This window comes from Thamnophis sirtalis, unplaced genomic scaffold, assembly GCF_051295495.1.
Source record: "Thamnophis sirtalis isolate CommonGarterSnake01/CBP01778 unplaced genomic scaffold, rThaSir2_p1.2 scaffold_1, whole genome shotgun sequence".
Taxonomy (NCBI): Eukaryota; Metazoa; Chordata; class Lepidosauria; order Squamata; family Natricidae; genus Thamnophis; species Thamnophis sirtalis.
In genome coordinates, this window is record NW_028261381.1 from 63,223,946 (window position 1) to 63,251,816 (window position 27,871).

At 40.8% G+C, this 27,871-nt stretch overlaps 1 protein-coding gene across 3 annotated transcripts; it reads right to left on the reverse strand.

The window, feature by feature from the left end:
* Window positions 1-1,086: 1,086 nt before the first annotated feature.
* On the reverse strand, window positions 1,087-27,871 carry FNBP4 (formin binding protein 4). 3 transcript variants are annotated; one of them, XM_087713596.1, is made up of 17 exons: window positions 27,658-27,871; window positions 25,848-25,940; window positions 23,347-23,483; window positions 22,935-23,118; window positions 21,791-21,938; window positions 21,553-21,703; window positions 20,091-20,432; window positions 12,747-12,945; window positions 11,319-11,443; window positions 10,312-10,416; window positions 9,811-9,944; window positions 8,696-8,844; window positions 5,807-6,120; window positions 4,102-4,243; window positions 3,739-4,010; window positions 2,596-2,753; window positions 1,087-2,260 (listed from the first exon to the last, which is right to left on the reverse strand). In XM_087713596.1, exons 1-17 carry the CDS (start codon window positions 27,779-27,781, stop codon window positions 2,170-2,172), a joined length of 2,868 nt encoding a protein of 955 aa, XP_087569722.1. In that variant the 5' UTR covers window positions 27,782-27,871; the 3' UTR covers window positions 1,087-2,169. The 3 variants fall into 3 exon arrangements, with proteins under 3 accessions (XP_087569722.1, XP_013912283.2, XP_087569726.1); XM_014056808.2 differs by having other exon boundaries at window positions 8,669-8,844; XM_087713600.1 differs by lacking the exon at window positions 10,312-10,416 and having other exon boundaries at window positions 8,669-8,844.

Consider the following 27,871-nt stretch of genomic DNA (forward strand, 5'->3'; position numbering starts at 1 on the left):
TTCTTCTGCCTTTTGGGATCTACTAGCAGTCAAGAAGTATAACAAAGACTAGCATGTAACAGGATGAAGGCACTGAAAAAGATATTCTCTTTTTTTGTGTCTCTTTACTTATAAAGATCAGACTAGTGCAAATCATGGTATTCTTTATGATAGTCTATGGAAGTGAAAGACTGTGAAGAAGCAGAATATTATAAAGAATACTGGCACTTTTGAACTTTGGTATTGAAGACTCCTTAGAATACCATTGACAACTAAGAAAACACATGGCTCATCAACCCAGAATTTTAACTCAAGGCATAAATTACCCTTGTCAAATTATCTTACATTGAACACATTGTGCAAAGACTTAGCTCTCTGAAGAACTCTGAATACTGGGGAAAATGAAAGAAAAAGAAGAGGACAATCAACAGGAAGGTGAATGGACTCAGTTACAGTGGCAATGGATGCATAATTGAAAGAACTATTGGGCTACGTTAGGAACAAATGGTCACGGAGAACAATCTGTCCATGGAGTGACTCAGCATCAACACTGATATGATAGCACATAATCAAAATAATATAAATCTTTTATACCTTTAAAATGAAATGTAAAATGCTAATGATTATTTATCATAATAATTCAGCAAGCTATTAAGATCTTTTTTTCTTAGGGGTAGGGAACAGTCTATTAAGGGGTCAAATTAAAATACCCTTTGTAAAATTCTTCTGGAATCAATGATTTCACATTCATCCCGCCATATAATTTTAGACACAGCCCATATGCAGTGCACATATATACATTTTTTTCTAAACCACAAAAGCAAAAAGAACTGTATCCTGGTTATTTTATATTTCACAAATCAGGGAAGTTATTTGTTCCAACTTTTCACAAAACACTTACGTGTTCAGTGGTGCTATTTATTTCAGATCTGAAAATTAGTGAAAGATCTATCTATGCTGATATATATATATACTATCCATTGTTGTCTTGAGGTACGCATATTTGCAGAAAGGTAATTTTGCAGAGTTTTCATATAAGGTATACTTGCTAGGTAACTATCATTTTTATTGACAATAGGCTCAAGCTAGCATAAAACAGTTCTGAAGTATAAAAAAAGATTTTATTAATGTGTATGTACAAATTTACATAGCCATAAACTGGAGAAATACAAATGGCATCCAACCATAAACCGTCCTTTCTTTCATTTTACAGAAAATCATTATCACTTGATTTAGATTTTTAAAAAGCAAACTCAAATTAACTCAGACATTCATAGGTTGAATAAATATCCAGCCTGGCTTTAAACACAAAATTTCTGCTGGAATTCAATGACATGGACTTAAGAATTAAATACTGAGAATTTTTTCCCCACTCCTCTAGCAGATATCTATCGACTGGCAGCCAATTAAATAGGGCTTAAACACAAAGTAGCATACAAATGCAGGTCTTTATGAGAGGGGTCTGTATTGCATCTGATCCGGGACTATGCAGGCCACTCAGTTATTGCTTGGCCAGCAACAGAATAGCAAGCCAGCAGCTTTTTATACAGATGAGTCACTTGGCTCCTACCCTGAATATCCAACAGTAAAAGCATGGGAGCCGCCTTCAATTCAAAGAGTGCTCAATATGGCAGCTACATATAAGAGATTTTCCATCTTGCTTTAGCCACACCAGTGAAACTAGTAGGATGTTAGAGCAGCAAAAATAGAAAGGGAAGATTATTTTTAATACAATTAATGAAAATGCCCAGGGGAGAAAACCAAATAATTTTGCCAAACCCAAAGTGTTGGCAAAACCAGGAATGAAACAAGGGATTCAAATCCTGAAATGCTATGTTTGATCTAAGTGGCAAATTACAGCTAGACACATTACAGTACTTGAGAAAGCAAGAGTAAAAATGTGGAGTAAGAAATGGAACCAGCCAAAGTGCACCAATCAGTTATTGTTATCCATTCCACCAGGGAACTGGACAGAATGGTATGTCAGCTGTCTGAAATGGGAGCTGCTTAACATAAAAGTATCAAGCCTAACCATCATTTCACAGACCTATTTGCCAAAGTATATCTCCAAAAGATTCCCAAGTCCAACAAAATTCTCTCTCAGGTAATTGAACTGAAATAAGTATCTTCAAAGTTACAACAGATCCAACAGTAAAAGGTTCTAACTGTACAGGTATGGTTAAAAAAAGCTCATGTGTTTGAAGTGGCTTTCCGCCTCTTGAGTCGAGCTCTCCAGTCTTCAGGCAAAGCCTCAAAATTGGCATTTCTTTCTGCCATACCACTGTAAAAAAGAATAGAAAGGAACATTACAATAAAAGAAAAAGAAACTACATAATATAAGATCTAAAATCAGAAGAACATTTTTCTAAATGTGCACCAATTTATAAAAAACATATTCTAAGTAATGAACATTTCTTGCATACAGTACATATTGTCTTGTTAAATACCAGAGTTATGTTGAAAAGCAATTTAAACACAAACCAATCCTCCATTTTTGTTGATAATACCACATGAAAAAACAGATGCTGCCCTCAAATTAGGAAAAATTGAACTGAATCACAATATTTTAGGTGCATGCAGTTAGATGGCAGATGCATCATGCAAGTTTCTACATGCCTGATTAATTGCTGCTGTTTCCATTCTTCTATTCGTTTCTGTGACATCACTTCCCGATCGTCATCACTAGAGCTGGAGTTTTCCTCCTCATCCAATTCCCGTTGAATACTCTGCCACTTCTTTACCAGAGATGGCATCTTTGTCTTGGTTTTTTTCCTCTGTAACAAAATATTCACAAACATCAAAACTATTTATTTCCTCTTAGATGTTGCCTAATTCTAATCTGCTTTGGAAAATTTGTATCATGAAAATACTGATAACCAAAATAACGAAAGATTGTTTTCTGCACATCCGGCTTTTAAGAAAATAATCAGCCCTTGATTTCTCATCTATAAATAAATTGTAGCCTGTATAATGCATTCAGGATAGGTGTGTATTGTGTCTCTATTCAATTTCCCCAGAACAGGGAGATGTTGAAATGAAATGATGAGACCTCCTGTTTGGGAGGGACTGGAACAAGATAATTAACTTCCTCAAGGATAGCCCATAATGAAGAGCTATCTGTCACCTCAGCCAGGACACCGGCTTATGTCCAAGAGTGGCAATGATAGTCTCTTCAGAAAAGGCTGATGATGCCCCCTATAAACAAAGAGTCATCATGACTTCAGAAGGTCATGTTATGTTCATGACGAAGATATTTTTAATAACTTTCTGCTAAAAGTTACAAGCCATTCTGGACAAGGATCAAGAGGAAAAGTGGTGGAACATTTTAAATATTGGATAACACAGCCTATTTACCTTTGATATCAAAAAGGGAAAATTGATCCAGTCAAAATAAACAATAAATTACCCAATAGCCAGCTAATTAATTCTATATTGCTGATTCACAGACACAAAAAAGAAAATGTTTTTTTCTTTCAAATCCAAATATATTAGAGTTCAAAAATTCTGAGAATCAGGCTAGTATCTCCAAGATGACTGAGATCAGACCCTTCCCCAGGATGTTAACTCTCATGCCAAGACACTATTTTTTCAGTACATTTCTATAAACCAATATCCTAAAACAAACAACAAAGTTACCTGTATGAAATGCTACTCAATGAACAAGTAATCAGATCAGCTTAGTAAAATAACATCCATTTCTATTTACATGCAACTCATTCCATTTTGATACATTCAATGACAGAAAATTCAAGCACTAACCTTGCTACCTCTTCTAAGCTTTTTTGATTTATCCAGAGGTAATGACTTTGGAACATGTGGAGGTGGTGACTGAGGAGGAGGAGGAGGTGGTGGTGGTGGTGGTGGTGGTGGCAGTGGCAGATGTTCTGCAGTGGCAGGTGGAGCTCCTGGTGAAGGAACTGACTGTGTCGTACTGGCAGGAAGTCCCCCTGAGGCACTGCAGTCTGAATAGCCTACGAGAGCTGGCTGTGGTACTCCAAGGTAACTTGATTGTAAACTCACCCCTTGTTGGCCTGAATACACAATAGCATAAAGAATGAGAAATGTCCTAACATCTCCCCCACAGTTATCAAACTAAAACAGCACCTAAGGAATGAAACTTACTTCCACCTACTACTGACTGGCCATAAAGCACTGGACAACTTCCAATAGTTGCTGCTCGTTGCACCTGTCCAGCATTCATTTCAGAAGCTTTTCTTTTTAAAGGTTTAGCGGAAGTTGTGGATGTGCTGGTCTCAGAGTTGGTCTATAAGCAGACAGAAGGAAGTCAGTTTGAGGCTTGTGAATCATACAAACCTTTAACAAGCAATTACCATCATTCCTGTATACTGTTTAATACAATTGTGAAAAACAGCTACTACTACCTGCAACAATATCACCATGACACTTTCAACTACTACAAACATAAATATAGTCCAGCTGCCTTTTGAAAAAGCACCTTTGAGACAACAGTGGGCTGGATGATTGAGAATCTCTACAGACAAACAGAAATGTCTGTATTATGACTGGATTACTGTACTATTGTCTACAGGACTATCCTAACCAGAACAAAATACCAAAGCTCAATTGCTAACTATAGTTCTGAAGGCATTGTAACTGCTGCCAATTTGCTATTCTGCTGCGTTTAAGATACTTATATTAACATAAAAAATATCATGAGTTGCCATATTTTTCAGTGCATAAGACGCACTGGGGTATAAGACACACCAAGATTTTGAAGAGGCAAATTAAAAAAAAAGGTTTTGCACTCTGCAGACCTCCTGAAAACGGGCCCATTTTTTGTAAAAAAAAAAAAAAAAAAAAGGGCATGCATAGCCTTTAGGTGGTTTGTAGAATGCTCCTGTGGCCTTTTTTTTGTGGGGGGGGGAGCAAGCAAAAATGGGCCTGTTTTTTGTCAAAAAAACGGCATGCATAATCTTTAAAAGGCTTAGAGTGCTTCTGCGGGGGTGGGGGCAAAAATGAGCAAAAAACAGACTGTTTTTCGCTCATTTTTTCCCTCCCCAGCCTCCAGAAGCACTCTAGAAGTCTCCTAAAGGCTATGTGTGGCCATTTTTTGCAAAGGGGGTGGGGTTTCGGAAGGCCAAAAATGCTGTATTCTTTGTATAAGATACACCCAGATTTTCACCCGGGGGGGGGGGAGGTGCCTCTTATACTCCGAAAAATACGGTAATATATAGATATTTTAGGGAACAACTGTTCCATACCTGTTTTGTACTTGCTCATCAATTAAGTTTTAGTGGAAATATCCCTTGAGAGTGTTACTTGTACCAGTGATTTGTTACAGATACCATTTATGCTCTGTACTACTATTTTTTTAACTGTTTTATTTATTTTAAATATAGAGGGGACAAATTTTTGTCACTCTTATTAAAACATTTAAATTGTTTTAACATTTTGTAAATTAATTTTAAACAACCTACTTTAGAATTGTTTTTAATAATGGGTGAGATAAAAAATAAACAAATAAATAAATGCACTCAACTGAAAACAAAATTTAAATTTGAGTTCATTTCCTTACACACAAATGATACCCTAAGTCCTGAATAGCATAACCCAAGCTCTTCCTCCAACTTTCATATCATTTCTTGTAAAAAAAATTTTTTTTCACAACAAAGTATATACCGATTGAAAATTCTTGCCCAATACAGAAACATAATTTACATAATTCATTTTGCATACATAGGTGATGAAAATTGTGTTTACTTCCTGATATGGCTTTGGGAAGACTATACATTACAAACAACAGAGGTCAAATTGGTTTCACAGTGGAGAACAGATACAATTAATACTCCAAGGACTATTAATTCACCTGGCTGTTGGCAACAGCTGGTCGAAGGAGAGGTTTTAGAACAGCATCTTCCTCTGTTCCTGGTGCTGGTGGCTCTTCATCTCCCTCATCTTCCATTTCTACTTCCTGAATTTCTCCATCTTCTCCAGGAGGTGGGGGAGGTGGGGGAGGGGGAGGGGGTGATTCTGGTGGGGGTGGTGGGGGTGGTGGCATTTCTAAAGGTAAAGGGGGTTGTAGTACTGGGACAGAGGGCTGAAGAACAGTCCAAAATGGACTGAGAGGCACCAGAGAAGTAGCTCCAGCTTGACTAGAAAGAGATTCTTTAGAAACAGTACCTGAAAGAAAAAAGTCATATATAAAAAAGTTTTAACTACCGTATTTTTCAAAATATAAGATGCATAGGCATATAAGACCAAGATTTTGAAGAGCACATTTAAAAAAAAGTTTTTGCATTCTGCAGAGCTCCCAAAAATGGCCCATTTTTTGTAAAAACAGCCCCATTTTTTGTCAAAAAAGGGCATGCATAGCATTTAGGAGGGTTATAGAGTGCTCCTGGGGACTGGGCAAAATTGAGCAAAAAATGGCCTATTTTTTGCTCATTTCTGCCCTCCTCAGCCCCCAGGAGCACTCTATAAGCCTCCTAAAGGCTCTGCACGGCCACTTTAGTGAAGGGGTGGGGTTTAGGGAAGCAAAAATTATGTATTCAGTGTATAAGATGCACCCAGATTTTCAGTCTCTTTTTTAAGGAAAAAAGGTGCATCTTATACTTTGAAAAATATGGTAGTTTGCTTGGACATTTTATTGCTTCTATCATTATATGGGGCTTTTTTGTCAAAGGCAAACCTACTTCTTTTTCTTTAATTATTTTTTAAAGAAAGAGAAAATGAAAAATAGTTTATGCTGAGATAAAATATTGATAAGTGAACAAACAAGTTACTAAAGTTCTCTAGTTAATGCACCATATATCGTTGATGAAAAATTAACCAGAAAGACAAAATACATTAAGCTATTTTTGACAATTAGAAAAAGAATTTTAAAGACCTTCTGAGTCTCTGCCAGTTTCCACTATTTTGTTAAAGATGCCATTAAAAAAAGAGAAGGATGACTAAAACATCATAAATATTTAATTTGTAACTTCTTTGTTGTTTTCTGACTGACATACTCACCTTACAACAGTTCATTTAGTGATTGTTCATTACAATGGCAATGAAGAGAGTTATGACTATATTTCAAAGTTACAACCACTGCTGCATCCTGATGCTCAGGAGATCAAAATTCAGATATTTGGCAACTGATTCATATTTATTGCTGATGTATTCTACTTAAATTGATTATAAACCTATTGTCCTTATGTATAATATCTCAAATACATTCACTAGTATTCTAACATTTAACATCTATATTCAACAGAAAGATTGGTTTGTATTACTGTAGTTTCTCCATGTCATTGTCTTTGTAAATCCAAGTTATGTGCAATATGTTACTTCTCATATTTGTGGTACCACTTTTAAAAAAATCATTCATTGTGTTTGTCAGTGGTTGCAACAATTCCTTGGAGTTTTTCATAATACTGAGCTATTACCCCATCTGGATCTGATTCTTTCCTAAGTTATGCCACCTTGAGTTATTTATAAAATAATAAAGGTGGGGTAAAACTGAAATAAATAAAAAATAAATTGCTGCTTTTATTTCTTGGATAGCTATAGGCTTACTTAATATTTGTCTATGTTGGCCATTAAATTTCTTAAGGACAGAGTATTCAATGTATTTATTCATAGCAACTTCAATGTTAATTGCTGAATATAATCCCTTGGAAAAACCTACTAATTCTTTCTATAATTTCTGATGTCTGCAGCAAAAAATTTTGCTGATCTTTTTTCTAACCTGATACAAATTTCCCTAATTTATTCACATGCTTGAAATTCTTCTTTTGTAGTTTTCCCATTTCCAATGAACTTAATTGCTGTAATTCTTTCATCAGCAGTTTTTCTTTTGGCTTATGTGTTTTGGAGTTTTATGCATTTGTTCTAATTCTCTTATTTTGGCATCCAGTTGTTCTGTCTGTTCTCTTTTTGGCTTAGTTGCTAATTCATGCTTTGCTTATCTCCCAAATGATAGCGTCATAAATTCCAGCAGGTGCCGTTGGAGCTGCCACCACACTCCAACAGCAAGGGGCCCTATGAGTCGGCCCTGGAGGATGTGGAGGACGCAGGGCGCAGAGAGACTGGTTGGCCACCAGGTGGCGCCTGAGCTTTGGACCAGTGGGGAGGAGACAAGGGAAAGTGATCCAGAAGCCAGCAGTGAGTTGTTCCTGGATGCACGCCATCGAAGAGCTACTCGGTGTCAGGAACAATTATGCAATTACAGGAGGTAATTACGCTCAGCTGGTGGTCATTAGGCTCCTCTCCACACTATAAAAAAGACTGCTTGTGCCATGCCCTTCTTGCAGAAGTCAACGCTTTGACTAAAGAGAAACTAACTTGGCAGGCTGGATTGCTGCCAAGGTTTGTCTGAGTTGCTGCCAAGGTTTGTCGGACTTGCTGCCAAGGTCCTTATCTGTTTGTTTGATTGGCTTTCAGCCACCGAGATTCTGGTCCCGAGATTCCATTTAAGCTTATCTCGGCTTTCGTTACTGGACGGAGGAGGGGGTCAGAACATATATCTATGATGCATGAACAGCATACAATGATGAAAAGAATATCCTCATTTATATACAAAAATATATATTATATAGATAACACTCTCTCATTTCAGTTTACAGGTGGATACTTAGGCACACTTGTCCTTAAGCAACTACTCTTCTGTGTTAAATATGGTCAATCCCTTTTAAAAATGTCCCTCCCCCCCATTAGTTTTCTTTTAGCAAAACACCCAAGTGTGTACCTGTAGCATTATCAGTAGATTCCTCACCAGACTCAGTTTTCTCCTTCAATGCTTGTTTGGGAAGAGCTTCTGCTTTATTCTCTAGGATTTGTCCTTCCTCCTCCTCCTCCCCATCTGGGAACTCCCACTGGGATTCGCCTGATTGCTCGTTAACATAGAAATAGCGTCTATGATCCCTAAATCACAAGAAAGAAAACAAAGCTTTACTCTCTTCACCCCCCACACTGACACAAAAATGTGGTCCTATCCTGCGATAGTGGAATACTTTCACAGGAAGAACCTCTTATAAAAGGACTGCTGTTCACAAAGGCAACAAACAGCTTTGAGGAAGAATTGGCAAGGTGAGCTTGCTCCAAACTGTTTGTGGTGCTGGCTCTGTGATCACAGCCCTGACCCCCTTGCTCCAAGAGTAGGGGGCGAGCGAAACAACTCGCTTGCGGCTGATAAGAAATTAAAGGCTGTGTGAGGAAATAGACTTTAAAGGTAGTCTCAGGATTCATTTCCTTCCAGAATAGCAAAAGAGAAACAGCCCAATTTATGAAAGATGGCTGCTCCCATGGACTGCTGCAGTCACATGTATGATACTCTTGGTGTCAGACATAGTGAATGGCTACTGAGAGGGAGAGGATCTGGGAGCTGAAAAACAAAAGAGCAAAGATTTCAAATAAACAAAAATAATCAAGAAAGCCAAAAATAAGAAGAAATAGTTTGGTCTGACCTGCTGGCAGGAGATAGTTATCTTGTTCTTCGTTGAGATCCTCAGGCAGTGAGCTTTCCATAAGGACACAGACGTTACTTGGGAGCGTAGTTCCTGAGATCCTGCAATGTGCACAGAGCTCTCGCATGCGCGACCCCCCAAGCCCGCCCTCCTTAGCGCATTTACATTCGAGAGTAAACACCAGCTCTGTCCAATCGCGGAATCAAATCCATTTCAATACACTTAACATAGACTTTATATTTCTCCAATTTTTGTGGCTGGCTCAAAATCTGTATGTGCCAGAGGCTCTCTGCCCGCTCAGCACCGCTAAGTGCAGCTGCTCTCAGTCTCCAGACAGATGACGGCAGGTCGGTAGGTGGTGATGATCACAAATCATGTCTGAGATGTCAAAGGTGAAAGGTGAAAAGGGGAGAAGAGTGCGTACCTGTCCCAGTGGCAGGACCAGCCTTTAGGGGCGGCGTTTATTTCATATTGTTTTAGCTGTTCAGCTGCATCTTGTAATTTGCGTTTGAGGTAATTTCCTTGGAGAGCACCTTCCCGCCAATCTGCAATTCGAGTCTGTCAAAGAGAGATAAAAACACAGAATAATGAAAAATTTGCAGACAACTGCCCACATGCATGCCATATTCTACTTAACTCTAGAATTTTATACAGTGCTAAACCCTTAGAATAGGAAGCAGCAGTAAAGATAAAGCTTGTAATTAATTATAAAGATTACATAACATCCATTATGTCTGCAAATAAAATATTGTCTTAAATAAAGCCAGAAGCTGGTGGGAGGCAGGGACAAGGGAAAAGAAATAGAGACTGCTATTCATGCCATGGGACTTGAACTTCCTAAATTCTTGTCACAACCCAATCCTTTCATGTATATGGCTTCCTATATTCCATTGTTTCTTTTTAATAAAAGGTAAACCCTGGTTACCTCAGTCTGCAACAGTAGCATGTGGAAGTTAGAGATCGACTGTCTACTGATGCCCAAGAACTCCAGCTTGCTTATCAACATATTGGCCAGCTCTCCAATCTGAAACTGCCAAAAGTAAAGCAAGCAAGAGGTCAAGTTTTGGTTTGTTAGTCATACCATAAAAGACTATTGCAATGCTGACTCTGAACTGTACAAAGATCCATGATCTGAATAGTAAATCTCAGCTGAAAAAATTTGTGACTAATGAGGACCAGAGTTGAGCCAATCAATCTTAGCTAAATATTTTCAAAAATGTATTGTCCTGAATCTTATTGCCCATGTACTTTTATTTTATCCTGATGGGATAATTTAAGATCTTATCTAATTTTAAATATGTATAAATCAGTAATCATTATGTCCAATGCAGACTTTTTTACCTACTTTGCACAAAAATGCTGTTATTTCATTATTCAGTACTGACAGTCATAAAAGCTAAAATGCTTACATAAAAAGATAAGTCAGTATGCTTCTCATTACTAATAAATACTTTCTGTTATTAGTAAGACTGCCTACTTCTTGTTAGAACTTGCATTATACCTTTACATATCAAATGCTATTTGTTTTTAAATTCTATAACTTTTTTGGATTCAGCACAGAATATGTCTAGAAGTATTACTAGAAGCATTTAAAAATAATTAAAACTTAAAAAGGTTCAGAGGTATTCTATGATAAAATAACCTACACTACATTAAGTACAAACAATGACTTAAGGACAAATTCACATGCAAACACAAAAAGACAGAAAAAAGTTCAGTCTATAAGCTAGACTGCACTACAAACACTAGGGCTATTCATTCTGTGTTTAAATTTGAGCTTGTAAATGATCATACTTGTATCGTTTCAGGTCATATCACTCTTAATTATATGAAAATGAATGATCATTGTGTGTCAGGAAAACAAGATTTGCAAATGATATACCTAAATACATGATTCTCTTCTGACTATAAAGCCTTTTTTAACTCACACACCTTTAAGTCCTGCTCTTCATCTTCTACCTTGAAAACCCCTTGTGTTTTCACTTTGTCTTGAAATTCTTCCACGTCTGGTCCATGGCCCAAGTTGTCATCAGCCGTTTCTGGTTCTTCCTTCACAGCTGAACAGAAAACAAGAGTAGTGACTATATATATTACACTCTACTTTCATTCTCTACAGTCACAGAATGTAAGGCTCACAGAACCAAAAAATGCAAATTACTTCCTTGTAATTTAAACCAGTTCTTTCTTGTCCTCTCTTCTAAAATGACTAAATCCTGGTTCACAAACAACTCTTTTGATATTTGAAAACAACTACAACATTTAGTTTCCTTGAAGCTTGTTGACATTTGCTTATTATTCCAGCCTATCAAAATCTTGACTGTATTCTCCAAGGTGACTGTTATTCCCTCAACCTTGTGTTGTCTGCAAATGTGATGATTGCTTATTTAATCCTGAAGAGCACAGGACCTAGAATGGAGTCCAGCTTGATACATGCTCATGGGATATTACTGTTCAACTATCTGTATATCCATCTAAAAGTAGTATAATCCTGCCCATATTTTGTTATTTTCTCTACCAGAATCTCCTGGGAGAATTTGTCAAATCTTTTGCTGAAGTCAAGACTCTGTCCATTGCATTCCCTTGGTCAACTAACTTGTTGGGGAAAGGAAATTAGTACCAAAGTTAGCTCTTGCCAAGCTATACATGTTTTAATAAATGTTTACAAACTATATATTTCAGTAATCTGTCCCAGAGTTTGCCTGGTACCATGTAAATAACTATGCTTCCCCTCCTTTTTTTTAATGTATGTACAAAATATTTTCTACTCATCTGGAACGTTGGTAGCCTGTTCTCCATGATTCCTCAAAAATCACATACACACAAAAATAACATTTGCAAGTTCCCTTGAGGTTATTAGCTGTCTTGACTGTACTTGGGCCCCTTTAAACAGATTTCCTTGGGAAAAAGAGTTAAGACAATGGTTTCCAACGTTGGGCCCATGCCCCACAGGAGGGCAACTTGATATTTAATGGGGGCAATTTGAATCTTGTTTAAACCAAGTTAATGGCCTTTTAGGCTTCCTCTGTGTGAGTAGAGTTCACTTTCTGAGTAAAGTAAGAAATATATTTCACGGAGGGGGCATCAGGATTTGAGAGATGTTTAGGTGGGGCAATGCCAAAAAAAGGTTGGGAACCACTGAGTTAAGAGAAAGAGTTGAGAGGCTCTGCCATTTCTCTGCTGGATATTCCTATATCTTTTGGAAAGATTCTTACTGCTGTTATCCTTCCCCAAGCATTTCTTCTGCCCAATTTAAGAATTCCCCATCTTTCCTTAAACATCTTTCTTTCAGAATAATTTGGCAACAGTAGACAGAAAGATATAAGCAACTAAGATTAATCAAAGATCTGAAAAGAATCCTACCAGTTTCTCCAGGCTCAGGACTATCTTGGCCTGTCTTGCTAGACCCTCGGCTTGTAGATTCAGGACTAGCAACTCCAAATAGCTTCCATTTCCCTTGCTTTGGTAACAACCGCCGTGTTAGATCTGATTGACTTGCATCAGAAAGTGGACTGGAGCCTGAAACACTCCCATCACCTTCTTCCAAAGCTCGCAATTCTGCCTATAAAAATGAAACATTATTTCAGTATTGGAGAATGCATTCATTCATTCATTGCTCCTATCTGCCTTAAATAATGAAAGACTGTATGTGTATAACACTATTATATAATCATTTTCCTCATTACTTTTAAGACCTTTTTCTCTAAGCCTCACTTTACTTTTTGTGTCAACTGTTGTCTAATTGGCCATATCCACTACTTGTTTGTAAATCTATAATTACTTCCCCCGCCCCACAGACAGTGAATTTGATCAGTATAATATTTTTTTTCAACCAGGCATTTGATTTTCTATAGAACAGAAAATATAAAAAATGTCAAGTTGAATTCTAAAATAATTAAACACTATGGATAATAACTCTGTAATAATGTAGTACACAAATTCTCAATAGAACGACTGTTGACTTACCTGAACGGTCCTTCTATGTGCGCTGCGAGGGGAATCTAAGTATGGGTTAACTTTGTCCATTAGCCTAGAGACTGAGTTATACAATTGTTGACCACGCCTCCTCTGACTGGGATAGATCAGTTTTGTATGAAGGCTCAGCCGATCCAAGAGAAGCAAATGAATCAGCATACAAGAAGGTAAGTAGATAAGTAGAAACATTGCATCCGTGTGAGGGTGAAGTCAATGCCAATGTCCAGACCAGCCGAAGCCGAGTTTGGATTCCCCTTGCAGCGCACATAGCAGGACCGTTCAGGTAAGTCAACGGTCGTTCTCCTGTGCGCTGCTTGGGGAATCCAAGCATGGGACATGGCAAAGCAATGAGTTTCAAGGACGGGATGTAGGCTGGTCAGGGGCCGTGGATACAGCCCTCTGTAAGACATGCCGCCCAAAGGACGCCTCTACTGAGGCATACATGTCCACTTTATAATGTCGGATGAAGGGCGACGGTGATGACCAGGTCGCCACCCTACATATGTCCTCCGCCGAAGCCTGCGTTGTCCAGGCTGCCGTGGTGGCCGCACTCCTGGTGGAGAGTGATGAGCCTGGGTGCAGGTCGGGATTGGGATTCATATGCGAGGGCAATGCACGCTTTCAACCAGCACCCAATGGTGTTTGAGGACACCTTCTGTCCCATGGATGCTGGCTGGAAAGACACGAAAAACGAAAAGCCTCCAATCTCCTGAATGACGCCGTGCGTTTCACATAGCGACAAGAGCGCCCTGCGAACGTCGAGGTGGTGCCACCTTCGTTGCTGAGGGTGTGACAGTTGAGGCCAAAAGTATGGAAGAATAAGTTCTTGTGCCCTGTGAAACAAAGATTTAATTTTTGGCAGGAATGCCAGATCCAATCATAGGATGACTCTGTTTGAATGGAATATACAGAGATCCTCACATACTGATAGTACTTCCAGCTCTGAGACCCTTCTAGCGGATGTAATCACTACTAAGAAAACGGTTTTGAGGGTCAACAATCTGAGACTGATGGTACGAATGGGCTCGAAAGGCTCAGCTGTGAGAGCTCTAAGCATTAGCGGTAAATCCCATGTAGGATAACGATGGACCACCGGCGGTTTGAGGTTGGATGTGCCCTTCAGGAAGGACCGGACCCTCAGATGGTGAGCGAGGGAGCAGCCCTGGCCACCTCCAATCACAGTCGACAATGCTGCAATTTGCCGTTGGAGAGTGCTGGGCTTTAGCCCTTTGTCCATGCCCGATTGTAAGAAGTCTAGTACCTGTGAAATGGATGCCGTAATCGGGTCCACAGAGACTGACCGGCACCACCTGCAGAAGGCCTGCCAGGTAGCCTCATAAATCTGCGTCATGGACGGACGCCGAGCGGCCTGGATTGTGGTGATGACGTGCTTACGAATTAGGATAGCCCACTCACATGCCACATGGCTAATTGTAGTAGCTGGGGGTTCGGATGGATGAGAGCCCCTTGGGAAAGAGTTATCTGGTTGTCTGGAATTCTCCACGGTCGGGATATTGAAAGATGGACAAGGTCGGCGTACCATGAGCGTCTGGGCCACATTGGTGCGACCAGGAGGACTTCCACCTGTTCCAACAGAATCTTCTGGCTGACTAGCGGCACAAGTGGGAGAGGCAGGAAGGCGTATAGAAGACCCTCTGGCCAGGGTCTACAAAGGGCGTCGGTGCCTTCTGCTTCCGGTACGTAGAACCAGGTGAAGAATCTCGACAGGTGTGTATTGTGTGGTTGAGCAAAAAGATCCACTTGGGGACGGCCAAAGTGGCGAGATAGTTCCTGAAATAGAGTCGGATGGAGTTGCCACTCCGTCTGGTCTACTGTGGTCCTGCTCAACCAATCCGCCTATACATTGGCTGTGCCCGATATGTGCTCTGCCCAAAGTGATAACAGGTGAGTCTCTGCCCAGTGGTGAAGACGTTCTGCTTCCAGCATCAAGACCTGAGACTTTTTGCCTCCCTGGCAGTTGACATGCGCCTTGGAAGCAACATTGTCCATGAGAACCAACACGTGGTTGGCTGTCACCAGGTCTTGAAAGTCGTGGAGGGCTAGGCGGATTGCTCAAAGCTCTAGCCAGTTGATGCTGTTCCGCAACTCCTGGATGCTCCAGCGACCCTGCGTCACTCGGTCCAAGGCATGGGCTCCCCATCCAAATAGACTCACGTCTGTTATTACTACAATGCGGTCCGGCTCCTTGAAGAGACTCCTTTTGAGGATCTTGGAGGATGTCCATCAGCAGAGCGATCACAACATCTTGGGAGGCAACCAGACCTTGGTTTGTGAGTGGCTGGTGTGAGCCCTCTGAAATGGGAGTAGAAACCACTGGAGAGGTCATGCGTGAAACTTCGACCACAGGACAATGTCTAAACATGAGATCATCTTCCCCAGAAGTTGGGAGAGGACCGCGAGGAGAAGAGGTTGCTGCATTTGCACCTGACTCACCAGGGTCTGAAGGCTTCGGCGTCTCTCCTGGGAAAGTGACACCATGCACTGTTCGGAGTCGATGATGGTCCCGATATGGAGGAGGGACGTGGTCGGGTGCAAGTGACTTTGGAAAGTTCAAAACAAAGCCGTGATGTTGCAAGGCGTTGATCGTGGTCTGCAAATCCCGCCTTGCCTGATCTGGGGAAGACTACAGTATCAAGATGTCGTCTAAATTACAGCTGACCCTTACAGGAATTGACCGAAGGGATACCGCTATCACCAACAACAACTTCGTGAAGGTTCGTGGAAGGCCGAATGGGAGGACCCAGTATTGAAAATGGCACCCCGCAAACTGGAATCGCAAGAACCTTCGATGTGATGGGTGTATCAGCACATAGAGATATGCCTCCTTGATATCTACAGAGGTCAGTAGATCGCCCTGTCGAATGCAGGCTAGGATGCTTTTGAATGATTGCATTTTGGACCTCTGGTATTTCAGACAGAGATTTAAAGTCTAGGCTGGCTCGTCATCCTCCCAAGCTTTTGGGGACTAAGAAGACGATAGAGTAAAAGCCTAGCCTTTCTTGTCCCTGAGGTACCCCTTCTATTATGGCCCAGCAGGATCCGGTTGAGCTGCTGATGGGCTTGGATAGCGAGGAACCATATGAGTCTGCCAGGGAAGATATGGAGAATCCAGGAGGTGCCTGAGGCATGGAGCAGTGGGGAAGATTCAAGGCAATTTGTCCCTGACACAAGATTAAGAAGGGCGGAGAAACGGAAGCAGCAGCTCCAGAGGCAAACTCAGAGACGATAATTAAGCCCAGGTGGTTGTGGCTTGGCCCCTCCCAAGAGAGTATATAAGTGGAGAAGTTGGGAGGGGTCATTTGCAGGACACAACCGTTTGAAACAGTATTGGAAAACTCTGCCTGTCTTGTATCTGTGCCTGTTGGATTTTGGGTTGCTGCCAACTATTCTTACAGGTGAGTCTTGTCTGGGCCTTCAACCAAAGGAATCGATAACTCCATGATTAAAGAGTGGCAAACAGCCAAGACTGTCTCTGGGTGATTCGCAGGCCAGGGGGGCGGGGGGGTCAGAACACCCTTCCTTAGCGTTGATGGAAATGAGATGTTAGATTTCTGAGTCCATGGGGCGTCTTTTTGCCTGGCATTTTGGCACAGGACACCTGATGAAACGCCTCGGGGGAATAGCGAGAAATTCCAGAGTGAAGCCCAGCCTCATGGTCTGAAGCGCCCACACATCCGAGGTGGTTTCTACCCATTGGAAGGCGAAAGATGTTAGGCGCCCACCAAGAGGCTGCACCTCATGTGAGTCACCGGTACCTACGAAAGGACCGGTTATTGGTGCCACGAAATGGCCGCCGGGTCTGTTGTTGCTGACCCTGTTGGTGACTCCTATCTCTGGCATCGAAGCAGTCCTGAGCCTTGTCCTGTTGCTGGGTGAATGACCTGGTGTAGTGAGGAACACATGGGGCAGCGTTGTACCCAGAGTCCCCGGCCCGAAAGGACTGCCTTCTATTATATGGTTGGTGTCTCCTGTCCTCACGCCTGGTCGTCAAAGGAAGCACTTTACGGTTATCCCTAGTTTCAATCAAAATAGGATCCTATGCGGCCCCAAAGAGAGGGCCGCCCTTGAAAGGGGTGGAAGCTAGGCGCCATTTGGAGCATAAGTCTGCTTGCCAATGGTGAAGCCAGAGAAGGCGGCAGGATGCTACGTTAGACGCTACAGCACGAGACGCAAACTTGGCCACGTTGAGTGTAGCATCTGAGGAAAATTCCAGCGCTGCCACCAGTTTATTTACATCCTGGTGTAGGCGGAGGTCATCGGGGGAAAGCCTAGCCTGCAGCTGCTGTAACCAAACTAACTAAGTCCTATTAAGGAACGATGCTGCTGTGGCCGCCCATAACACCTAGGCAGCCGCCTGGTGTGTTTTGCAGATGACCAGTTCGGACTTACGATCCTTGGCTTTAAGACCCTCCGAAATTTCAGAAGGAATAAAGGTCGGGGAAGTCAAAGCCGCTACAGGGGGATCCACAGTAGGGGACTGAAGGAGCTCATCCAATTCAGGTGTGGAAGTGTAGAGCTTCCTGTCACCATTACTAGGTGGGGGAACAGCAGTTGGTTGGGACCAGTTTCTGAACAACATCCAGAAACAGCTTCGGGAAGGGTATGATGTCTTGTTCCGCAAAAAATCGGTCTGTGAAATCAAGGCCCACAGTAGTACTAGCTTGAGTGGTGGTGCCTCCCATTTTGGTAGTTGCCTTAGCTTTATACAAAAGTGATTTAAATAAGGCAGGCTGGAACAGGCCAGTGTGTCTTGCACCAGACAGTCATCATCCGACAACTCCAGGGCAGCAACATCCGCCTCCTCACCCAGAATAGAACCTTCGCTGTAAGCTGAGAGTGGTGATGAGGGAGGATCAGTCTGGGAAATAGACCCCTAGCAAGACTGACAGGGACAGGGCGCTGGGCCCTGTGCTGCAATTCTGCATTCACCCCCTGGGAAATGACCGCAGAAATCATGTTGTGAAGTTCTGGGGGCAAGTTAAAGTCGGGCCTCTCCTGGGGCCTGAGGCCTGCAGCCGTGGGCGTGAAAGTGGCAGTGGGCTCTGAGCACAGGGATGCCTGAATCGTGGTCGGTCCGACTACAGGAAGGTCTGGGGTAGATCGGGACCCTAAACCCCCTTTATCCGCACCTATTCCCAGGGGTGTGGGAAGATCGGGGGACCAGCCTTGGATCCCTGCTAGAGCAAGTGAGGGAGCAGGAAAATGGCGTTCAGCCACCAAGGTAGGAGGGGACCTATTAGTGGGCCCAGGAGCCTTGGCCGATAACTTGGCCTTATCTTTGCATCTCTATCTGGGGCTGCTGATGGTGCGCGCGCCTTATGTCTAGAGGCCCTAGTGGTGGACCTACCCACCCTGGTGCTGGGCCCAGCTGCCTCAGGGTGCAGCGGGAAAGAGCTGGAAGTTCTATCGCTGCCTCCGGTAATAGAATGATCGGCCATAGTAAGGTATGAAAGGAACGGGAGAGAGTTGAAAGGTTCAAGCTCATGTCAAAAAACAGGGCAAACCGCTGATCAAGGTGGCGAGCTGACTCCATTAGAGCGATGATGCAATATAGTGCTAAAAGAATGGCGGTGAACCGACCTCTGCAGCACAATGACTCTCTCTGTACTCCACCACAGTTTGAGCGCAAAAGGAAAACTCCGCCCCTTCCTGCTGTTCTTTGGCGCGAAGCTACTAACAGCTCAAAATGGGCAGCACTAGCAACTGTTTCAGCACGAAATTCAAACTAGCTCCAAAAATGGCCGCTGTGAAAGATTCCGGCTGCCGAAATGGCGTTGCTACTGACTCGGAAGTGTGTGGCAGCAGCAACGCTCCAAAACGCTAGTAAATGGCCATCCGATGTATGGTAATTGCGCCCGCGCCTGCTGGAGAGAATGGCATGCTGCCTCTCTCCACGGCAACCAGAGAGGACGGGAGACGGTAATAAGTGGGTTGTTCATCCCCACGCTGACTCTAGAGCGGTGAACCGACTCTCATCACAGCCACTGATCAGGATTGAGTGGCGAACCGACTCTCTTCTGATTAGATTCGTTCAAGCGCCCGATAAGCAATCCTCCTGGTGAGTGTTCCTTCGGCCGCTAGAGCCGCAAGGAACCATAAGGTCTTTAAATTCAAACGCGAACCAATTCTGACAATCCACAATCAAATTGTGTTCCACAATAAATATGTAGCATGAAGAATCCGAGTCCAATGAGTTAATTTTGTCTATTATCCTAGAGGAATATTTTTTGCGTCTCTTTAAGGCTGGACTGAGTTAAAAAATTGAACTATCCCAGTCAGAGGAGGCGTGGTCAACAATTACATAACTCAGTCTCTAGGCTAATGGACAAAGTTAACCCATGCTTGGATTCCCCAAGTAGCGCACAGGAGAACGAAGAAAGCATATTATACATATATAGCCTCCACAAAAATACATATCATCTTTGATTTGGAGAAACAGGTCTAAATATGTTTTTGGCATTTTATTGCCAAGGATCTGTATCTTAAAAGATAGAAGTGATAACAGTTTTCTCCTAAAAGGCAAATCTAACACACATTTCTTTTAGATGCTGAAGAACACAACAGCAAGTTAATCCAAAATGGGATTTCCCTTTGTAGAATCATGGAAAGATGTTATAGCTTTTCCTTCAATGCAGTATCTGCAAGTACATCCTTTTTTTCTTAGTTAGCTACAACCTTAATAAAATAATTCCTACATAATATATAACCTACCTTCTTCCTCTCCAATACCATTTCCAGTTCCAGAGTGTCTTGCTCTTCTTCTTCCTCTGCACTTTCTCCTGATTGCACCACACTACACAGGTCTTCCTGAGAGGGGTCTTCCCCAATATCATGAACACCTTCCAACTGTTGATCAGAAATGGTTGTTGTTTGTTCTGCCGTCACATCTTCTTCCATCAATGGCTCCACCTCCTCTTTACATATAACCTTCCGCCTCCAGCGCTCCTCTTCCTCCTTCACTACCTCAGGAAGCAAAGGAGCCAGCAGAGATGCAGCCACTCCCTTTTTCTCTTCTTCACTGCTTGATAGTGCCTGGATGCCTTCATTCACCTCCTGTAAAGTTAAGGAGATTTTTTCCATCAAAATGTTAACTTCTTCAACTATGCCAGACAAAACATTCAAAAATCACATTAGTGATTAGAACATTAGTAGTTCTAAGAATTACTAGAATACTTGACAGTAAAGAGCCAATCAAGTATTTCAAAAGTTGATAAACTGCACTTGCAGCATTTAGCTCTGGAACGCTGCTCTCTAGACTCTCTCCAGTTACTTCGGACAGCGAGATGGATGGCATATAAATTTAATAAATAAATATATACCGTATTTTTTGGACTATAAGACACACCTAGTTTTGGGGGATGAAAACAAGGGGGGGGGGAAATCTGCCTCTGTCTCCCAGCATCCATTCATCTGGCCTGTTTGCCGCAGGCCTTTATAAAGAAGTTTACCAGCTTAATAAAAAAATATGTAGAATGCAAAGCAAACTAAGAATCCCAGCTCCACCAACAGTTTCTTTGAAATGTTTGAATATATCAAGTTAATGACTATTATTTCGGTAGGCCTGTATTGGAAAGTACCAAAATCAGCCTACCAATCTTTTGCACGTTGCAATACTTAAAGAACAGTTTAAGAGAAGTTGATTTAAGATGAAGTCTTTTTCTCCCCCCACCCCAATTTTAATGAAGGAAAGTGGCTGCTTCAAAATTAAAAACAGAATTCAGAAATGAATGCTGAAGTAAGCAGCACAGGCCTCCTGTTAAAAAGAAGATTGGGGAAGATTCCCAAATTATATTTTTTTATGGTTGTAAAGTTATATCAGAGTTTCATGTAAAGATATACTTTAAATACTATTATTTAAAATGTTATACTCATTTATTGCTTAACTCTTAGTCAATGAAATATTTTCTGTTGGGGGGGGAGGGTGTCACAGAAATTCATGTTAACATTTTAGGGTGATGGCATCATAGAGTTTGAGAATCCTGATACATAATATTTAGATACGAACTCTTAGCAACCTAATTTATACAAGTTGATTTTCTACAACATCAAGTACTCCAAAGTGTGAACTAGCCACTCTTGATTTGAAAAAAGAAAGGTATATACAATCTTGAGGAAAGAACGATAAAAGAGCAGACACTGTTTATGGAAATGTTTCATTCAAATTGATACTGACCTTTCTCAGCTCACGTTTTGAAAGAATTGTCCTACGTCCAATACTACCAGCAGCAGGAACAGCAATGGTACTACTAGTACCACCTCCACCTTTCCCCTGAGAACTGGTATCTGCAGCCACCTGGTAGCTTTCATTAGCATCTGTTGCAGAACTAATGAAAGAGCAGTTTTAGTAAAGGTTTAGGTTAAAAAAACAAATCCAATTTAACTTCTGAAATTGTTCAGTTCTTTAATTTTACCTGTGTTGGTAATGTTGGAGGCTCTGGACTTGCGTTGCAAGATACTGAGGTAGTTCCCAAGTAACTTCATTTGTTTGAATGTTCCAGTAATAATAGCAGCCTGTGTTTTCATCCCAAACTTCCTGCCAGTGTCCCATTTCTACTCCCACTGTGGGAAAAACCAAATATTAATGAGCAACTTTGCCCTTCTTTATTAATCAATGAATAATTAGACTATGCTATTGAGCATCTCCGTATTTCTCTATACACGCACATTAAACAGGGATTGCAATTGAATTTGCTCCCTATTTCCCCCACTCCCGTCTCTTGAGTAAATCCCAAATTGTTAAACAAGACAAAATTCATAAATTGCTTTCAATAATCTTTCAGTTTCAAAGCTCAATCTTGTAAAACTCTTTGCATTCAGCCTCATAAAAACACCAAATATTCTTAGTTAAAGAGAACAAAGGACTTCAATCAGTCTTTATATATCTGAATAATCTTTGACTTGGATGAAGAGATGGGTAAATAATCCAGAAGACAGAAACAAAATCCAAAATAATAAATTAGAAAAGTAAGATTGGAAATTGAATAAAGAAAAATACAAAGTTCTTCTTTAGGAAAAAATAAAGCAAAGTAACAAACAAAGGATGGAGGGGATATCTGATTTGGCAATAGTAGATCTGAAAATGATCTAGAAATTATAATTGATCACAAGCTGAATATGCATATTAACACACCTGCTAAAAATGTAGATGCAATTTTAAGCTGCATCAATAGAATTACAGTTACCAACTCTTGGTAAGTAAATTAATTTGATCCCACCTCAAGTATTGGGTCCAGCAATGAGCACACTTTAAAAGGATTCAAACAAATTGATGGAAGTGTATAGAGAGTAGCAGTTTTTATTAGGGGGACTGGTAACTAAATCTTGCAAGGCAAAGTAGGGAGACTTGAATATATAATGTTGTTAGAAAAAGTGACAGGAGTTGACAGGAGCTTGATAGTAGTCTTCAAGTAATATACACAATAAAGCCCAAGACTTCTTTGTAGTCCAAGAGTGCAGGATACAGATTAATAGCCTTAAATCATAGGGAAGTGCAAGGAGCTTAAGTGATCCTCACAATATTATCATCTATGAATAAACTAGCTATAATGAGCTCACCTCCTGCCAATGAGCATTGAGTGTCATATTGCCATGCAGCTACTTGGTCTGTTCCATTTGCAGTTACCAAAACCTGACTGGTAGCAGACTCCTTTGGTTCTGGCCGCGGAGGAGTTGGCGGTGGAGCCGTAGTTGGTACAGTGGCCTCATGAGGTTGGGAAGGAGCAGTAATTGCATCTATTTCCTTGAAAAAGTAGAAGATGTCATATTTTAAGAACTTTTATTTAATGTCAATCTAGAAAAGAAAAACTTCATTATACAAAACGTTTGAATAGCTCCTAAAAACATTATCCCTCAGATGCTTTCTCTCTTTTCTTGTCTGTTGTAAAATACTACTGTGATTTTTTAAAAATCTTTTATACTAGGTCAAGGACTAAGGCAATTAATGAACCAAAATAACATTTCTACTAACCGCTAGAAAATTAGCCAAAGTACTATCGATGTCTGTTGAATTATTTCCATTTGCATCTGCAGATTGGGCTGCTTTTTCGGTCATTTCAGTGTCCTCTTCATCACTGTCTGCATATGTACCAAGCAAACACAAACCACCTAAAAGAAAAATCAACATTATCATATCTGGCATTCCACGACAGCAACAAATAACAATTATCCAAACCAAAATTCAATGTCTGAATTTTTTTACAGGTCCTTATATTTAGCCAGACAACTTATTAAAAACTCCCCGGCAACAATTTTATAACTGACCTACAAAATACCCAAAATAGATTTAATAGTGCTTACTACTATAGAGCAAACACTTTTGCTACCAAACCTGAATCCCGAATATATTTTTAATTTTTAAGCATGAATCATACCAGGCCAGGTGTGGACTACACACAGCCTTTCCAGACCCAATTTTGTAGTACCAGTAATTTTTTCCAAATAGCATCATAAAAAATTAGCTGAAAATCCATAGCATGAGTTTTTGTATGCTTAAGCAAAAATGTGAAAATGAACTTTTAAATCATTGACTCCAAAAAAGGGTAAAACAAGTTTATCCCTGTTGCAAAAGTAATGCTATATTACCAACCATGTGTTTTTAAAAAGAAGTCTTCTTTCCCTTTTAGAGAGAGAAAAAATGGAAAGTATAGCTTGCCTATAAAAGAATAGTCCATACCCCCATTCAACCATGATTTATTTAACCTTTGTTAATTGTAAAAATGTATGCACATCTAAGCCTAATTTACAAATAACAATTGATCTTACCCAACATTCTAAACTGAAACAATGCAGATTACATTAAGACTTTAGATACCAGTGCAGTGTAGCTGTTAATATTCATGTAATAGTGGGGAGATCACTGTTGGGTCATGGAAACTTACTGGGTGATTTGAGACAATCATCTTCACTCAGCCCAAACTACTTTAAAAGGCAATTATTGTGAAAGTAAAATGAAAGGAGATCCCTATGTAAAACCACATTGACTCCTAGAGAAAAGTTTATACATAAATCTAATATATAAATAATGTGTAGAGAGTAATGCTGTTTATGACTTCATTTATGTTTGCCCTCATGTCAAAAGAGTGAAAATGCAATCTTTTCATCTAAGTCATATGAAATATGTTACAGCAGCAAAATCAAATTTAGGATATGATTGGGGAATGCCAAGAATCACATCAGGAAATTAGAATTTTGCAGGTTCTTGAATTAATGCCGCTGATACAAATTTTAGCTCCTTCCAAAGAAACTATGGGTTGATGGTTTGAATTGGATTTTAAATAATGTTGCTGTCACCCAAATAATGAACTGATATTGTGATAAAATTGTGTGAAATAAATTTTGGGAACTTTTTCAGTGTTAAATATTTTATTCCTAGTCGACATACTGTAGGTGCTTTTCATGGGTTTTATCTTTGCTTTCTTTCATGCTTAAAATTTCTTTTGATTGAGATATAGGTATTATGCTTTTCTTTATTGCTGTACAGTATCATGAATCCTTTGGAATTGGTACAAATTTTAAAAAATAAAATATGTATGATAAATTATACTATGAACATTAATATTCTGGTTTCAAAAATCTGATGGAAGATATATCTTTTAAAATTGTTACTATATAACAAATTACAAATCATCTTTTTCTCATTTATTTTAAAGCAAAATAGTTTTTATTTTAATCAATTCAGAAAAATAACTCCAATATTTAATCTGTAAACCTCCTGCATCCAACTTGATTTACACAAATCACGGGTTTAAAAACAGTTTACAGTTTGGACTGATTGCAACTAGATTGCTGGGATTGTTGTCATTAAATAACATGGTTGTAAAGTGCAATGCCAGGTAACCTTGCATTGCTTAGTGACAGCAATCCCACGTACTATCATTACCGTGTGGGTTTAGTGAGTAGAGACAGGAGTCCTAGACAAGGAGAAGTGCGTGGAGTGCGGTAAGTCTGGTGAAAGTTATGGATGTGCTGGTGAGGGCCAGTGCAGGCAGACTAGCAAGGGCTGCAGGCAGGCATTAGGGAGTGTGGGTGAACCAATGAGGGCAACAGATGAGCACTGGTGGCCAAGGAGCTCTGTAGTGGACTCCTCTGGAGAAAAATAAATGGGAGCAATTTGTGACTTTTCCTGCCAGCTTCCCTACTGACTTTTCTTCTGGAATACCGGCAAGGAAAGTTGCACATGGCAATCACAGCTGGCTGAAATGTTGTAATCATGAGTCAGTCATCACAATCAGGTGACTGTGGAGATATTGCAAAGACTGCAATTTTGCAGACCTGTTGTTAGTCCTCTTCATTTATAATTTTAAATTGTCGCTGAATGAGTGGTCATAAATCAAGGACTACCTGTATGATTCTAATGGAAAAAAATGTAAGTCAAAAAGTTAAATAAGTAACATTTAAAAATATGTTTTATGCCAACAGTGTGACTATAGCTTTAGGTACTATTATAAATGGAATTGAGAAATATTGTACCTGTTGGTTTGACTGGTACAGGACCAACCGGCATGTTAGCCTGAGGAGGGTCTGAGGCTATTTTTGGGACCTCTTCAGTTACTTCAAATTCATCTGGAAAAAGTAAACATAAACCATAAACACTTCAAAAGAATATACTCACTGTAAAAAATAATTAAAAACATGCATTAGTGATGTCAGGAAGGGAAACAGGTTTTCTGCCTAGATCTCTCAAGAAAAGTAACAATTAAAGGCATGAAAGCAAAGGAACTTATTAACAATATAGTAATAGTTATAACCCTTCAGTCATATCCGACTCTTGGCAACTTTATAAGCAAGGGTTCTCCATGCTATCTTGTCAAGCATAGCTACTTTCAGTTGCTGGCTGTTCATTTTTGTAACACACACACACAACATATACCGGTAAACACACACACACACACACACACTTCAAAAAATCTCCAGAATTGTATGAAAGGTAGTAATGGGGACTGCAGGAAAAGGAATTTAAATTTATAACAAGGAAAAAACATTAACAAAATATTCAGTTGCTTTCCTTCAAGCAACTTTCAGATATATCTTAGTTCTGTCCACCAATGGAAATAAATAAAGTCCATTTCAAATCCAAATAATTGTCTTCAATGATTTTGCTACTGCAAAAATCACAGGAAGAGTAATTTATCTAGATTTAATGTTTTTTAAATTGCAAAATAGATATTATTTTATTGCTCAACTATTTCAGTTGGCTTCTTTCAACTACAGATGCTAAAATGTGAAAAATGTACACGGCTAGTAATAATATACTTTTAACTCTGGCTACAGATCATATCTACTGTGCTTGAATATATATAGACTTTTCACACTGGGTATCAATAGTCAATCACTTGCCTTTTCCTTAAAGATAAAAGACTGACTAACCATATTTTTGATAGTGAAACTCATGGTTTTAATTATTGAGGTTACTTTTATCCTTATTTTTTAATGCTCAGTCCTGGTTGACTGAAGCTGCCTGTCAATCAATCCACTTATATAATGTTTAGTATGATTTTAGCACAGTATCTTGGAATCGCCCTCCCCATCTTTAATTGTAAATGCTTCAGGATTTCCCTCAGAACCAACAGTGCAAAGCCTGGAAAAGCAAGTTATAATCCCAACCCCGACGTTTTAAATAATGCGCCAAAACATATTTGCGGAAAGATACCGCCATCAACTGCCCCCATCATTATTTGACGGGTAATTCCGGTAATTCCCCTTTCCCCTTTGGAGTTGTTCGCCGCCCTGAGTCGGTAATTCCCCTTTCCCCTTTGGAGTTGTTCGCCGCCTCCCGGAGAAGGGCGGCATACAAATAAATTAAATCTTAAATCTTACAGTATCACTCCAAGGGCATCTACCATCTCCAGGCGGCACATTATTTCCACATCATCCCCTCGGGGAGGTGTCCTTGTCTTGTTCAGAAGTTTGACAGCCTTACTGGAAAGCCTGGAAGAAGTTACCTTCTCCCCAAAGGACGTTTCCCACCCGCAAAGCCAGCCGCCAGGGTAGGTAGGCTAAGCTAAGGAAGGCGGAAAACGCCTTCCTTGGACTTCCTGAAGCTCCTCGGCAAAAAAGCGAGCGAGGCGCCCATTGTTGTCGTCTGACGGGCAAGCGTTAACACACGCGGCAAAAGGCAGGACGCAGCTCTGCGCTCACATACAAAAAGAAAAGGCCGGGGGAAGCCCTAACCCCCAACTCCTTTCATTAAGGGCGGCCGGTGAAGCGCTCTCCCCGCCTCCCCCAAAGCCTGTAGGCCGCACTGCGCGGTGGCAGCCGACGACTCCGACGACGCCCTCACCCGCTTCTGACGCCGAGTCCCCGTCCCCCGGCGCCGCTTCTTCCCGTCCTCCACGAGGCCCCGGCGGCGAGAGCTGCAGGATCGGACGGCGTCCCGCCGGCGCCGCCCTCGATTTTTTCCCCATCGGAGGCAGCGGAGTGCGCCGCTCTCGACAGAGCAGAGGCCCGAGATGGGGCGAAGCGAGCGCAGCCTGGGCCTACCAGTGGAGGCGGGG

Excerpts from the sequence above, each read along its gene's own strand:
- FNBP4 (XM_014056808.2), bottom strand. The coding sequence starts at position 27,781 with ATGGGGAAAAAATCGAGGGCGGCGCCGGCGGGACGCCGTCCGATCCTG. Across the intron at positions 10,417-11,318 it reads ATGAAGAGCAGGACTTAAAG|TTTCAGATTGGAGAGCTGGC; the intron begins GTGTGTGAGTTA and ends TACTTTTGGCAG. Across the intron at positions 4,011-4,101 it reads CCAGTCAGTAGTAGGTGGAA|GCCAACAAGGGGTGAGTTTA; the intron begins GTAAGTTTCATT and ends TTGTGTATTCAG.